Here is a 14,618-nt window from a genome sequence, read left to right on the forward strand (position 1 = left end):
TAAGCAGGCCCGGGTTGGACCAGCGCCCCCACCCGGTCCTGTTCCAGTTCCAATGCTACAGAGAAACAGGTGTTCCTAGAAGCATCTTGAATCCTGGGGAAGGATCCCCAGGCCATAGTGTACAAGGGCTCTAGGATTATGCTATTCCTGGATTTTTCTCCAGCTGTGGTCCACAAAGGAGGGCATTTGATGAGGTGAAGAAGCATCTGAGAGACTTAAACGTCCAATATTCCTTGTGTTACCCAGCAACGCTGCTCTTCAGCCATGAAGGATCCGTTTATAACTTCGGCTAAAGAATTTTTGGACTTTCTTAAATAGACTGTGAGAATTAAACCATATGGCTAATGATGCTATTTTGCCCCCTCTTTCCCCGGTTGATCTTTTCTGTCTCTTTTCATCCCCTTTTATTGTTTAATATTGTCTCTGGGGAGCAGGGAGGGGGGGCTTATTTGTTACCTATTCTGTGATTTTCTTACTGTTTACAGGCCCAGCGGCTCAGTTGATTCGTGTGGGGGTGGGGGGTGGGGAAAGAGAGACATTCACTGTCCTACTTCAAATGTTTTTTTTCAGAATGGGTTTTTTAAAATTATACTTAGTTAACTATTACTGGCTGGGATTGTAACTTTATAGTTTTATATGTTTATACTGTATATCATCTTTAATAAACGTATTCAAGTGTTGGTGTGGAGGGTGGGGCACTCAATTTTAACTTTGGTTTTATAGTACACGCGAATTTATTCACTCTATTATGTGGTGTCTGGGTCGAGGGTGGGGCACTGGTTGGGAGAGGATACAGTGGGTTTATTGATAAGTAGTGATGCCCCCTGGGAACAAGGGGGAAAATCTCCTTTTAAATGTGTTTTAGGTGGGGTTCTTCCTCCCGGGGGGGGGGGTCTCTGACTTGCCTGGATGATCATGGTTAGTCATTCGATTAGGTAGTGTACCTAGAATGTCAAGGGGAGTAATTCTCCAATCAAAAGGAAGAAAATACTATCAAACCTCAAAAAAGAAAGAGTTGATATAGCTCTCACAGGAGATGCACTTACTGGATAAAGAGCACTTAAAATTACAACAAAGAGGATTTGATCAGGCCTTCTTTTCATCTTTTAGCCCCAAAAGTAGGGACGTAGTCATTCTCATTCAGAAGAACCTTCCTTTCAAAATCTTAAATCAGATAAAAGATGAATCTGGACGGTATATACTGATCAAAGCCCTCATAAATAGAGAGGAGTATGGAATTTTGAATCTTTATTGTCCCCCGGCACACCCCTTCAAATTTATAACAGGAGCGTTCTCCAAATTGATGGCTTTTGGGGCTCGTTACACAATTATAGGAGGAGATTTTAATTGTACTATGGACCCAGAGATAGACAGGATACCCAAGAGGACTGCAGGTATATCTCCTAGATCCAGACAATTGGCGGATTTGAATAAGGAGCTAGGGTTAATAGATGTGTGGAAGTGTCTTTATCCGCAGGGCAGAGACTTTACTTTCTACTATAACCCACAAGTGTCATACTAGAATTGATATGTTTTTTGCTCCCTCGATTTTTTTGAACTCCATATTATTCTGCAAAATAGGTAATATAATAATCTCTGATCATGCTCCAGTATTTATGCAAGTTAAGACTAGGGACAATGAGACAAGCGTATCGTTAAGATTCATTAAGATTCCTTCTTAATGAAGGATAGTAAATTCATAAAATATTTCTCTCAAGAATTTAAAACATTTTTGGAAACTAATTTAGGCTTGGCCAGTAACCCGTCGATGATGTGGGAGACCATTAAGGCCTATGTGCAAGGTCTCATTATTTCATACTCTGCAGCACAGAAAGAACAAAAGGGAGGACAGCAGCACGAGGCTCGCTTGAAGGTAGCTGAGCTAGCACATGTTAATAGGCCCTCTATTGCTAAATTACAAAAGATCACAGCTCTTAGGACAGCCTTGAGTACCACACTTACCCAAACAGCAAAGAGAGAAATATTATTTGCAAAACAAAGACAATATGAATATGGCGATAGGCTAGGTATCTACCAGGCTCATCTCGCAAGAAGAAAAAAGGCCCCTCAAGCTATCGCATCCATTAGGGAAAGTGCTGGTACTTTGACTCATGACCAGAAAAGGATCAATACAGCCTTCAGAAAGTTTTATTCTGATCTGTATAAATCACAGGATTGTGAAGACAGCGCTAAGAAGATGGAGTCCTTTTTTTTTAAAAGCCTGGCCTTTCCGGACTTAACCCGGAACAGGTGTCGATCCTGAATGCTTCCCTGACAACCCAGGAAGTACTTGATGCAATCAGGCAGCTTCAGAGTGGTAAAGCACCTGGCCCAGATGGATTCCAGGCTGAATTCTACAAAGAGTTTATAGGGGTACTGGCTGGTCCACTTGTAGACATGTACAATTATTCATATAGTCCGGACTGCCTCCCGCCTTTGAGAGAAGCAAATATTTCTCTCATCCTTAAAGGCCCCAGAAGATTGCATATCATACAGGCCAATATCTTTGCTAAATGTAGATTTTAAAATTCTTTCTAAAACATTAGCATTAAGGCTGGAGAGGGTTCTACCATACGTTATAAAAGAGGATCAGATGGGGTTTATCAAGGGCCGCAGATCATCTAATAATATTAGAAGGGTTTTGAATGTGATCCAAGTCTGTCATCAGGAAAGAATACTGGGAATAGTAATCTCTTTAGATGTGGAGAAAGCATTCGATTGGGTTGAATGGTCATGTCTGTTTTACACACTGGAAAAGTTCAGTGTCAGAGAGGTATTTGCCAAATGGGTCTCAATACTCTCCTTACACTCCCAAAGTGGCCGTGATTACTAATGGTTTAGGCTCGGATAGCTTCAGTGTGGGTAGGGGCTGTCGTCAGGGATGTCCTCTCTCTCCGCTATTATTTACGCTAATAATTGAACCACTAGCGGAAGCTATACGGGCCAATTCTGATATAATGGCTCCAAAGGTTGGTTCAGGTAAACATAAAATTACCTTTTATGCAGATGATGTCCTTTTTCTTAGTAATCCTTTGATATCTGTGCTCTGCTTGATCCAAGTAATTAATTTATTCAGTGCGTTCTCAGGCTACAAAATCAATTTCACAAAATCGGAGGCCATGCTAATGGGCGGTCTCGCTAGTATGTCCAATTTATCGGACAGTTTTTGCTTTCCCTTTCGGTGGTCTCTGGAGGGTTTTTTATATTTAGGGATTTTTATCACCCCAGTTTTTGGTCAACTGTACAAAGCCAATTTTGTGCACCTATTAGAGAGGATAAGGATCTTCAATGCTGCAGGGATCTCCCGATATCTTGGTTAGGCAGAATAGCTCTAAATAAAATGAATATTTTGTCTCGTTTCTTATACCCTGTGAGAATACGCAATGGCAGCCTGGGGAGCAAACTATATGGTTGGCTTGGTTCTTTCATTTGGCATCATAGACGGCCCCTTATTAAATGAAAGAAGCTGCAGCTCCCACAAGCAAGGGGAGGACTGGATTTTCCAGACTTTAGGAAGTACCTGCTGAGTTCTCTAAGCTATGTAGCCGACTGGGTCTCGCGTGATCCGCAATCAATCTGGCTGGACATTGAGGCTTCTCAAGCAAAGTGTCCCCTCATTGATCTTTTATTTTTAGATAAGATGAAAGTCATTATGGACCATTATAAAAACCCCATTGTATTAAATATAATTAAAGCTTGGAAGATAATGCGGTAAGACAAGGGTAATTCACAAAAACCTCTCCTCCCACTCCTATAGTGGGAACTGGGGCACACAGACCCTACATTTAGAACCTGGAGGTCCAGGGGTATTTGTTGCTTAGGGGATCTGTTTGATGGGGAGGTTATGATGTCTTTTGAGCAGCTGCACCAGAAATTTGGACTGCCTAATGGAGACCTTTATCAATATTTCCAAATTCAAAATTATATACAGAAGACCACCACATTATTGGATAGCTCTTATAAATCGGATAGGGAAAGTGTGTTATGGACAATGGGTCCACCGTTGGTCAGCACTCTTTATCACTCCTTACAGAACGAAGTATTGAAAGACATGGAACAATTGGTAAAATATGGAATCAGGAATTGGGGTTGGAAATCTGTTTAGAGATGTGGGACGACATCTGGGAAAATGCCAGAAAGATCTCCCATTTGTAATAGAACACAAACCATCTAACTAAAGATACTCCATAGGACTCATAGCACCGGAATGATTGGCAAAATTTAGAGCATGAATATCTCCAGTGTGTCCTAAATGTAAAATAGAAGTGGGCACTCTCGCACACTGCTTATGGAGATGTCATAAGATCTGTAAATACTGGACCAGAGTAGCAAATGTGCTGACAGAAGTCTTGGGAGCAGAAATTGGAGTAGATCCAGTATCTCTTCTCCTGGGCTTTTTGAACCTGCGCCCCCTTGAATGTGCACAGGAGGAAATTATTTTCCATTCTCTCCTTTTGTGCAAGGAAAAATATCTTAATAAATTGGGTAGCTGAGGGCCCTCCAGGACTTTCGAATTGGCAAGGGTTAATCATGGGATGTATTCCCCTTGACTTCCTCACAAATATGGTGTACCAAAAAACTGAAAAATTCTATAAAATATGGCAGCCCTTCATGAACTATATAGATACAGATATTTCAGCCATATTGTCAAGGGCTTTTATCTAGTTGTGGTAGTGGTTCTGGCTGGTCCAGGGGCCCCCAGGGAGGAATCCCATATGAATACGGGTTTTATTATTGTCTTGATATTAATTCACTCTGAGCATGTACTTCATTATTTATTTACTCTGTTATCTCTTTTTTTTTTGAGTAATGTAAGATATTCTGTTATATGTTTTGGTTATTTGTAGGTTAGATTAGTTCTTAGTTAAGTAATTTATTTTCTCATTATTTTGTGTCTGTTGTGTTTTGGTTATTTATTGAATATTTAATAGAATGTTAGTGTTTATATTTGTCTGTGTTATTTTGTAAGTTTATAAAAGTTTAAAAAATTTTCTTTTTCTTCAATAAAAATATCTATTTAAAAACAAGGGACCTCTGGCAACTCTTTCACACAAAGGGTGATGCATTTGTGGAATGAGCTGCAAAAGGAAGTGGTGGAACCTGGTGCAATTGCAACATTTTAAAAGGCATCTGAAGGGTGCATGAATGGGAAGGTTTAGAAGGATATGGGCCAAGTTCTGGCAAATGAGGACGAGATTAATTTTAGGACATCAGGTTGGCATGGACGAGTTTGACCGAAGGGTCTGTTTCCTTGCTGTACATCTCTGACTGTTAATTTATCAATTTATCTGATGAATGATTTTTTTAGTTTAAATAGCATGCAAAAAGTACGCAATGGTGCTTGATTAATAAGTTTGTTGAAACAGCCTTGCTTACTGGAGAAAAAAGTACAAGGAAGTTGTCTTTAATGACTTGACTTATTAATTATAAAAACTGAAATCACTATTTTGCATAATGAAGAATGTGCTGAATTCTGATTCACCCTGGTTTGTACATTAATTATGAGCAGACTATTCAGCCTCTTGAGGTGCAAGTGAGGAGTGCAAATGCTGGAGATTAGAGTCAAGATTAGAGTGGTGCTGGAAACGGACAGCAGGTCAGGCAACATCCGAGGAGCAAGAAAATCGACGTTTCGGGCAGGAGATATTCATCAGGAAGGTCTCCTGCCCGAAACGTCAATTTTCCTGCTCCTCAGATGCTGCCTGACCTGCTGTACTTTTTCAGCACCACTCTAATTTCTATTCAGCCTGCTTGAGCTTGCTCTGCCATTCAAGGTCATGGTGATCATCTACCTAATGCCATTTACCTGTACAAGTCCTATATTAGTTATTAGTTCCTGCAAATCTATCAATCTCAGTCTTGAATATACCTGATGACTAAACTTTTACAATCTGCTGGACCATTTTCCATTGTTCTGCCATGGGCTTACCAAAGTGTGTAAAGCTCATCCTCACCAAGAGGTTATCAATTGAACTCTGGTTGCTGAATTTATGGTATTATTACAATCAGTAAAGACAAATATTGGAAACCCATAAAGAACCAGTAAAGTTGGCAATAAATTGTCCCTCTAAGTTTTTAGACAGTACTTTTTATTTTAACCTGTCATGAACAGTTTTACTGTGCTGATCTACCACCTACATGTTGGTGATGGAAGGCAGTAACTTTCAGGAGGCAAGGATGTTTTGCCAAGGGTAATTGTTTTGTCACAAGTTTTACTGGATTTGTACCTGGTATGAGAAATAGTTTATTCAGCCTATTTTTTAAAAAAGCCAAACATAGAGTTGGAGTTTAGAGTGAGATGTGATTTCATTGAAGCATACATAATTCTGAAGGAGCTTGATAGAGTGGACATAGAAGTTACCACCTCTGACTGAAGAATCTAACGCATTGGGACACAGTCTCAGGGTAAAGTGTAAAATGGTTGAAATTTCTTCATTCAAAATTCAGAGTTTAGATTTTTGGATTCAGGATTTGAGTTGTCAGTACTTAAAGGTTGATTATATTAAAGGCTAAGACATTGATACTCCAGTCTATCAGGGAATTGAGTTGTGTGGAGCAGGTCAGTTTTGATCATAGAGTGGCAGAATAGGCTCAAAGAACCTTAAGAAACAGGAACAAGATTAAATCTTGTGTTCTACTGCAATGGTATTTCATATTGTGTTGAACTGCTCTTGATCATGATTGACAAAACCATTATTCTATGCTTTTGCTTGTCACTCACCTAACTTCTTGAAGGCCAGTTGAGTTTTGGAATTTCTGCAATTAATTGACATCTTCTATTTCCTAATGTATGAATTGCAAAAGGTTAGCATGCAGGCATAGAAAACAATAAGACAGTCTGACAGAATGCTTTCATTGCAAATGAGTTGAATACAAAATTTAAGGAGGTTCTGCTTCAGTTATATGGAACATTTGAAACTTCATGTAGAGTACTGCACAGGGTATTGATTTCTTTAAGGAAGAATATAAATTTGGAAATAGTTCAGAGATGTTTTACTAGACTAATCCTTGGAATAGGCAGGTTATCTTATGAGGAGAAAGTGAGAGGACTAGATGGTGGAGATCAGAGTTGTGGGGTGCTGGAAAAGCACAGCAGATCAGGCAGTGTTCGAGGAGCAGGAGAATCGACGTTTTGAGCATAAGCCCTTCAGGAGGGATGAGGAAAGATCACACAAGGCAGACTCGTGCATTTGGAAAGGATGTTTCCTTTTATGGCACAACATAGAACTAGAGACCACTTCTTCCAGCCCCAGAATAAAGGGTCAGCCCCATAAGACAAATAAGGCAAAGTTGTTTTTTTGGAACTCTTGCTCAAAAGACAGTGAAAGCATAGTCTTTGTTTTTATGGTGACGAGAGACCAGATTCTTGATCAGGAGGTAAATTGTTATTTCTGGTAGATGGGAATATGGAATAATAAAGTTATCCATTATTTTCTTAGCAGGTGTGAGAGCTGAGTGACCTATTCTTGCTCCTAGTTTGCATAATCACCAGGAGGTTGGCCATTATTGTTGAAACAATGTAAATAAATAAAATGATCCCAATTATAATACAGTAGCGCCTCGACATACAAACGACCCCGTTCACGAACAAATCGGTTTACGAACAGGATTGTACGTAAAATTTTGCTTCAACGTACGTATGAAATTCAAGGTACGAATGCAAAAAGTCGGTGTACAACCACATAGTTTCATTGTTCTGCTTTGCTACACGCTTGTTGAATGCAAAAGCTCTCTGGCCCCGCGTGATTTCATTCAGTTCGTCTTTGTCGGGTGCGCTGTGAACATCGTTCGTTGCTATGTCCAAGCATTCTTACGCTATCCGAACAATGGGGAAAATTGATTCAGTTCGCGAACCGGGTCCCGGACCAGATTAAGTTCGTAAGTCGAGGCGCTACTGTACTTAATCATGGGTCTTATAACTGCAACTTTGTGACCCATTCAGACAACTTCCAAATTATATTGCTGTCGATTACAGACTGTAACATTCAGCATTGTAAACATTTCTATAAGAAAACTCCATAAACAAATTATATTTTAATGGCTGTCTTAGTGATGGCATGTGGACCAAATAAGTAAATTCTGATTCTGTGAAGCATATATTTAACTGTGCTCGATTTTACAAAATCTGATTCCGTCGTCACAGCCAAGCATTGCAGCTTTGAGTTTCCATACATAGGCGAGAAATGTTTGTAATGCATCTTTTATTGACTGGATCTATTTAAATAAATGCATTTTATAATGCAGAACATCAAAGAAGATTAAGCAGCATATGCCAGTGTGTGAATCAGAAGATGATGCTAAGCCAATGTCTTATGATGAAAAGAGACGATTAAGTCTTGATATAAACAAGCTTCCTGGTGACAAATTGGGGCGCATCGTTCATATAATACAGGCACGAGAGCCGTCCTTAAGGGACTCTAATCCGGATGAGATAGAAATTGACTTTGAAACTTTAAAGTCCTCTACACTGAGAGACCTGGAAAGACATGTTAATACTTGTCTAAGAAAAAAGCAAAGAAAAACTTTCCGTAAGTATGGAATTCGACAATATAGATATTCTCATTTAGAATGATGCTGAGTCTAATGCATTTTTGGATACTGCATTATGTAGCTAAAAAGTCTTCAGGAAAATCTAAAGAAGAAATTCAATTGGAGAAAAAGCAAGAGCTGGAAAAAAGATTACAGGATGTGAGTGGGCACCTGAACGCTGGAAAAAAACACAAAAACTGTATGTACTTGGTATGCTTAAACTGTAATACCATGCCCTTTCTTTTTGTCTTCAAATTAAATGTTTTGACTTTTTTTTTTTTACAGCTCAGAAGAATAATCCAGCTATAGATATGGGCCAATGTTCAAGATTAAGTGAAAGCAGCAGCAGTTCCTCAGACTCTGAAAGTGACAGCAGCAGTAGTGAATCTAGTTCTTCAGATAGCAATGACACTGAATCAGGTTAGGTATCAACCTCTGTACGTACATGTATACAGCCAGGTACAATTGATCTGTACTATCCTCCCAACTTCACTCAGATCTATTATTTTCCAGCAGAATAGAAAATGGAGCTAGTTATTAATGTTAGATCTTGCACAATGTTGTATTGGAAGCTGAAGTATCCTTTTGACATTTTGAATTGTCCATTTATGCTGAACGGTAACCATTCGATTATATAATCTATATTGCTTGAAATACAGTATATTCCAGTACAAAATGCAAAATCAATGGCGGGGAAAGACCAACTGATTCATCAGGCATTCGCAGAATTTTTTTAAGAAGCCTGGAAATGTTGAACTCAATTAAGGTAGAAAGATTTTCTAAATAATATAAACAGTAAAGTTAGAAGACAAATTGACGTCTTATAAAAGCTGCAAACTCTTAATGCACAAGAAATTAGTCATCAAATAGAAAAACTGGTTATCAAATTTCAATTGATCATGTGATGAAGGCTTATTTGTGGAATATAAACTTGGTGTTTCATTTTGTAGGTGCTGCTGGCTGACCTGCTTGTATACGTAGCATATGCTGCTTTTTCCAGCTATTTTCAAATTGATTGATGTTGAGTAGAACTTTGCTTGAATATCTTGTGTATGGTTTTGATTTTGTCATTCCTAATAAGTTAACCATGAATGCTTCCACGTTAAATGCAATGCTTCAACTGTTGTGATTTCAAAACTCCATGCGGATTGAGAGGTGTGTATATCATGTTTTCTGGATTTGTCAGTTGGAAGATATTTTCTGTTTTGGCTACACTAATACAGGTTCTTACAACTCTTGCTGATTAGAGTAGGGTCAATGCTGAGAATGAAATATATAGTTACTAGAGTCTTAAAGATGCTCACTCTGAAAGAATTTAAATTGGCTTCTGTAAGATTTAATTTGACAAAAGATGTATTTTCAATGGAATTACACTGTTTTCAAGGTTGGGAGGAGATTGTAGGGTAGAGGAAAGGTATTTGCATCTTCTAGGTATAAATATCTGGTCAGTTTTTGGTATTTATGTTTTTGCTAGTGAGCTGAGCAGCGAGTTCTTCTAGTCCTGTTGAGTGTGTTCTGACATAATATAGTTTCAGTTTTGTTACAGAATCTGATGTCCCTTGTCAGTCAGTATCTATCCTTAGTGTTACAAATATGGATTATTTCTCCCTGTTTTAATCAGTCTGCCACTCCATCTTTATAACCTTTTTTTTTTCAACAGTTGGTGGAAGTCAGCTGACTCCCAAGTCATTTTGTTCGCATCTAATAACTAGATTTGTAATTCTATTTAATTTTACAATTGGACCAAAGTTAAGATTAGAAATCTCAGTATTTCCAAATGAAAAGCTTTGTAGTGTTTGGAATGTGTTTATTTTGTCTAAATTTTTCTAACTTTTTTTGGTATTCTTTGTTAGAGGTTTAAGAGTTACCAAATGATGAAAGGGGGCTCAAATATTTTATTGTTGCTAAATTGGAAAATTTGCAGATTTCAGTCCAACCTAACTGAGCAACTTATTGTGAACAAAAATTTGTTACTGGATTTGAAGTTGAGCCTTTTCCATTTTTGTGTGACATGTACTTAATGAAAGTGGTATTTAGTATGCAGAATAATATAATTGGCCAGAAATGATGAAATGGTATGTTTTCCCTATATTTGACTTGGAATAAAAAGATCCATCAAGCAGGTTTCTTTAATAAATGCAACATTATTGATCTATTTAAGTCAAATTTATTCAACAAAGACAAAACTGGCCAACACAATTTGTAATGTAAATTTTACACCTCTTAATAAACTGCAACACACGCATGCAAAGAGTAAAGGGAAGCAACTCAATTTCTGTCTAGAGATTCACTTTGGTGGAGGGAGAGCACCTTTGACAAATGATGCTTGTTTCTTGAAGAAATAGGCGAATAGTTGACTGTTCATATGGTTATCCATTTGGTGTAGACGTGCAAGTCACGAGATGAGTGCAGTTTTGACTGAGGTCTTTGTCGATGCAGCTTTCTCAGGAAACAGCATTGCAAAGCAGCGCTTAAGGAGACCAATCGAATTTAAAACGGGGAAACAAAGATGTTTCAGAAGGCAGAGAGATAAGCTGGGCAGATCTTCCTCAACTGATATCCAAAACAATATCGCAACAAGGCATCCATAAATCACAGGAAAGAGATTTGTGTAGTAAGTCTGAGCAATTAGCTGAAGTCACATGATATTTGTAGGTCTTTCAACTAAAGTTCAATTGTGACCTTTCATTGGGAATGTTTTTAAAAGGAAAAAAAGGTATCCACAAAACTTGAAATTAATCTATTTTGTCATAATCCTTCAAAGCTCAGGCCACAAAAAACATTAAATACTGAGCTGTTATAATGAATGTTAAACTAAGTAACTATACATTTTAATTGGATAGTAAATAAACAGTTGTTTGCTCAACAATGTACAACTGTTTTGAAATCAAACTGCTATTTGATTTCAAAATCTAAATTATCTTCCACCGCAGTAGATAAAATTGTCTGCCACTCCCTATGTTCTTTGCTCTTCCTTCTCTCATATCTTGTAGTTTCTGATATTTTATAGAAACTTAAACCAAAACCATCAGACAAATAATTAGAATATTTTTCCTCCTTGTCTTTAACTTTGTTTCTCCCATGTTTTTTCAGATGCACCATATCAAGAAAATTTATTACCAATTTTGTTGCAAATTTGTGATTGCCTGTTTTCCCAAATTATTTGAATAAAATACTACAAGCTTCATGATTAATATGAATTAATAAAGCTAACTGGCACTGGTGATTCCCTGAAAGTTAAACAGTAAACAATGCAAACAAATTTCAAGATTAAGAACATTTGTGGTATTTGGCTTTTGTATTAATTTCACTTTTCTGTATAAATTACTGCATGCTTAAATCCCTCAAATTGAATCTCCAACACATTACAGAAATGGATTTCATCAAAATCATAAATGATCTTCTCCATGATTGTGCAAAAGATAAGCTTTCCCTCTCATGCTTCTCAGCCTTTTGCAAACTTTGACAAAGATATTGTCAACTTCCTCTTACAATAACACCCCACTGTCAGCTGGGTGAGACTGCACTCAACCAGTCCCATTCTTCTCCATCTAATTACAGCAAGTGTATCATTTGTAGTGGTATCTCCTCTTCTCTGCCTTTTGGTATTCCCTTAAGAATTTTTCAGTAACCGTGTTCTGTTTCTCAACGACAACATTGTCTGAAAGCATAACACTAGTCTTTACATTATATGCTGATGTCCATCTCTACCTTGCTACCATCTTTTGCCAATCCATTCCACAGGATGGAAGCCCAATAAGTCCACAATGACCCTCTGAAGTGTAACCCACTCAGGCCCATTTCCCTACCCTATATTTTTCACTGACTAATTTGCATCTAACACTATGGGGCAATTTGGCATGGCCAATTCACCTGACCTGCACATTTTTGGATTGTAGGAGGAAGTGGGAGCACCAGGAGGAAACCCATGCAGACACTGGAGAATGTGCAAATTCCACACAGACAGTCGCCCAAGACTGGAATTGAACCCAGGTCCCTTGGTGCTGTGAAGCAGCAGAGCTAACCACTGAGCTACCTTGCTGCCCATTGGTTTGCTGCCATCACATTGCTTATTTAATATCTGGCAATGGCTAAACAGACATTTTCTCCAATTAAATATTAGGAAAACTGAAACTATTTTCTCTGCACCAAACTCTATTTCCTAAGTACTAATGCCACCCCTTTGCATGGTAGCAGCACAAGATTAAGCTAGTCTATTTGGTGTCATTTGATTCTGATCTGACCTTCCAACCATGGATTAGCACTATCCTTAAGACCATGTATTTTCATCCTCATGCTATTATCCGACTTTGCTTCTATCTCAGTTAATAGTTTTTATATTCATTCGTGGAATGGGGTGTCATTGGTTGGGCGAACGTTCATTGCCCATTTCTAGTTGCTTGAGAGAAGGTGGTGGACAGCTACACCACTGCAGTTTATTTGGTGTAGGTTCCATGATTTTAGAAAGTGACATTTCTAAGCTAGGATGGTGGATGGCTTGGAAGGGACCTTGCAGGTGGTGGTGCACCATGTATCTACTGCTGACTTTTTAGCTGATGATGGGAATTCAGACGATGCTATCTAACGAGCCTTGGTGAATTTCTGTGGTGCATGAGAACTGCTTTGTTCTGAATGGTGGTAACCCTCTTGAATGTTGTTGCAGCTGCAGGGTGAGCCTTTCATCAGACACCTTAGTTGTGCCATGGCCGTAGGCTTTTGGGAGACAGGATGGGATTTTCTTGCTGTGGATTCCTAGTTTCTGGCCTGCGTCTGTAGCCACTGTATTTATATAACAGGCCCAGTTCAACTTCTGGTCAATGTTAACTTCCAGGATGTTGCTAGCAGAAGATTCAGTAATGGTAATACCACTAAATGTCAGGTTGTAAGTTTGCTTGCCGAGCTGGTAGCAGTTCTCAGCAGTTTCATCACCATGCTAGGTAACGTTATCAGTGAACCTCTGGTGAAGCGCTGGCGTTCAGTCCCGCTTTCTATTTGTGTGTCTTAGTGATATCATTTCCAGTTCTTTTTCTTAGAGGCTGATAAATGGGGTCTAAATTGATGTATTTGATGATGGAGTTCTGGTTTAAATTCCAGTCCTCGAGTTCCCATCCATGTGGCTGTTTCACCTGTCCTCCTTCATTTGTGTGTAAGGATACTAGTGATAGCTGGTCATGTCTTTTGGTGGCTAGTTGTTTGTGTATCCTGGTGGTTAGTTTCCTGCCTGTCTGTCCAATATAGTGTTTATTTGAATACGCTGTATAGAACAATGGGTCCAATTCTTAAACAACAAACCCAAATACAAAGACAGCATACCCTGAGATTCTAGCCACACTACCATACATCGAAGATCAATATATCAGAGATGGTTACCATACTACTCTGACCCATTGGCATCATGGTAGCCTACAAACACACAAACAGCAACTGCTGAACCTAAAGGACCCTGTATCAACAACCAGCAAAACAAATGTCATTTACAGAATACATCGCAAGGACTGCAACAAACACTGCATTGGACAGACAGGCAGGAAACTGGCCACCAGGATACACTAACACCAACTAGCTACCAAAAGACATGACCAGCTATCACTAGTATCCTTACACATAGATGAAGAAGGACACCATCCTATGACAGGCTAAAAAGAGAATTGGATGGGAATTCCTAGAGGACTGGAATTCAAACTGGAACTCCATCAATAAACATGCCAATTTGGATCTCGTTTATCAACTTCTAAGAAAAAGAACTGGAAATGATATTACCCACCATAACCGACCAAGACACACAAATAGAAAGCAGGACTGAACACCAGCACTTCACCAGAGGCTCACTGATAATGTTACCTAGCATGGTGTTGAAACTTCTGAGAACAAATCCAGCTGCTCAGCGAGCAAACTTACAACCTGAACTTTTGATCTGAGCCACAAATCATCATCTCAAAAATCATAAGCCATTAAACATCCAGGAATATTGGTTAGATATTTTTATTGGAGCTGCTCATTGTTTGACAGTTATGCACCTCAACTGTTGCTTGCCACTTGTCAGCCTAAACTTGGGCATGTTCTGGTCTTGCTGCATTTGAATTTGGTCT

General features: G+C 38.7%; 1 protein-coding gene across 1 annotated transcript in view; it reads left to right on the top strand.

The window, feature by feature from the left end:
- Positions 1–14,618, top strand: part of LOC122554708 (bromodomain-containing protein 3-like) — a 98,947-nt gene that overhangs the window by 37,721 nt on the left and 46,608 nt on the right. Inside the window, exons 8-10 of the mRNA XM_087990263.1 lie at positions 8,245–8,528; positions 8,612–8,728; positions 8,815–8,949. Of these exons, the coding sequence (XP_087846389.1) occupies positions 8,245–8,528; positions 8,612–8,728; positions 8,815–8,949 (536 nt within the window). The remainder of the gene's footprint in view (positions 1–8,244; positions 8,529–8,611; positions 8,729–8,814; positions 8,950–14,618) is intronic.

This window comes from Chiloscyllium plagiosum, unplaced genomic scaffold (assembly GCF_037043375.1).
Source record: "Chiloscyllium plagiosum isolate Xiang-an unplaced genomic scaffold, Cpla_swu_hap1 HiC_scaffold_9, whole genome shotgun sequence".
Taxonomy (NCBI): domain Eukaryota; kingdom Metazoa; phylum Chordata; class Chondrichthyes; order Orectolobiformes; family Hemiscylliidae; genus Chiloscyllium; species Chiloscyllium plagiosum.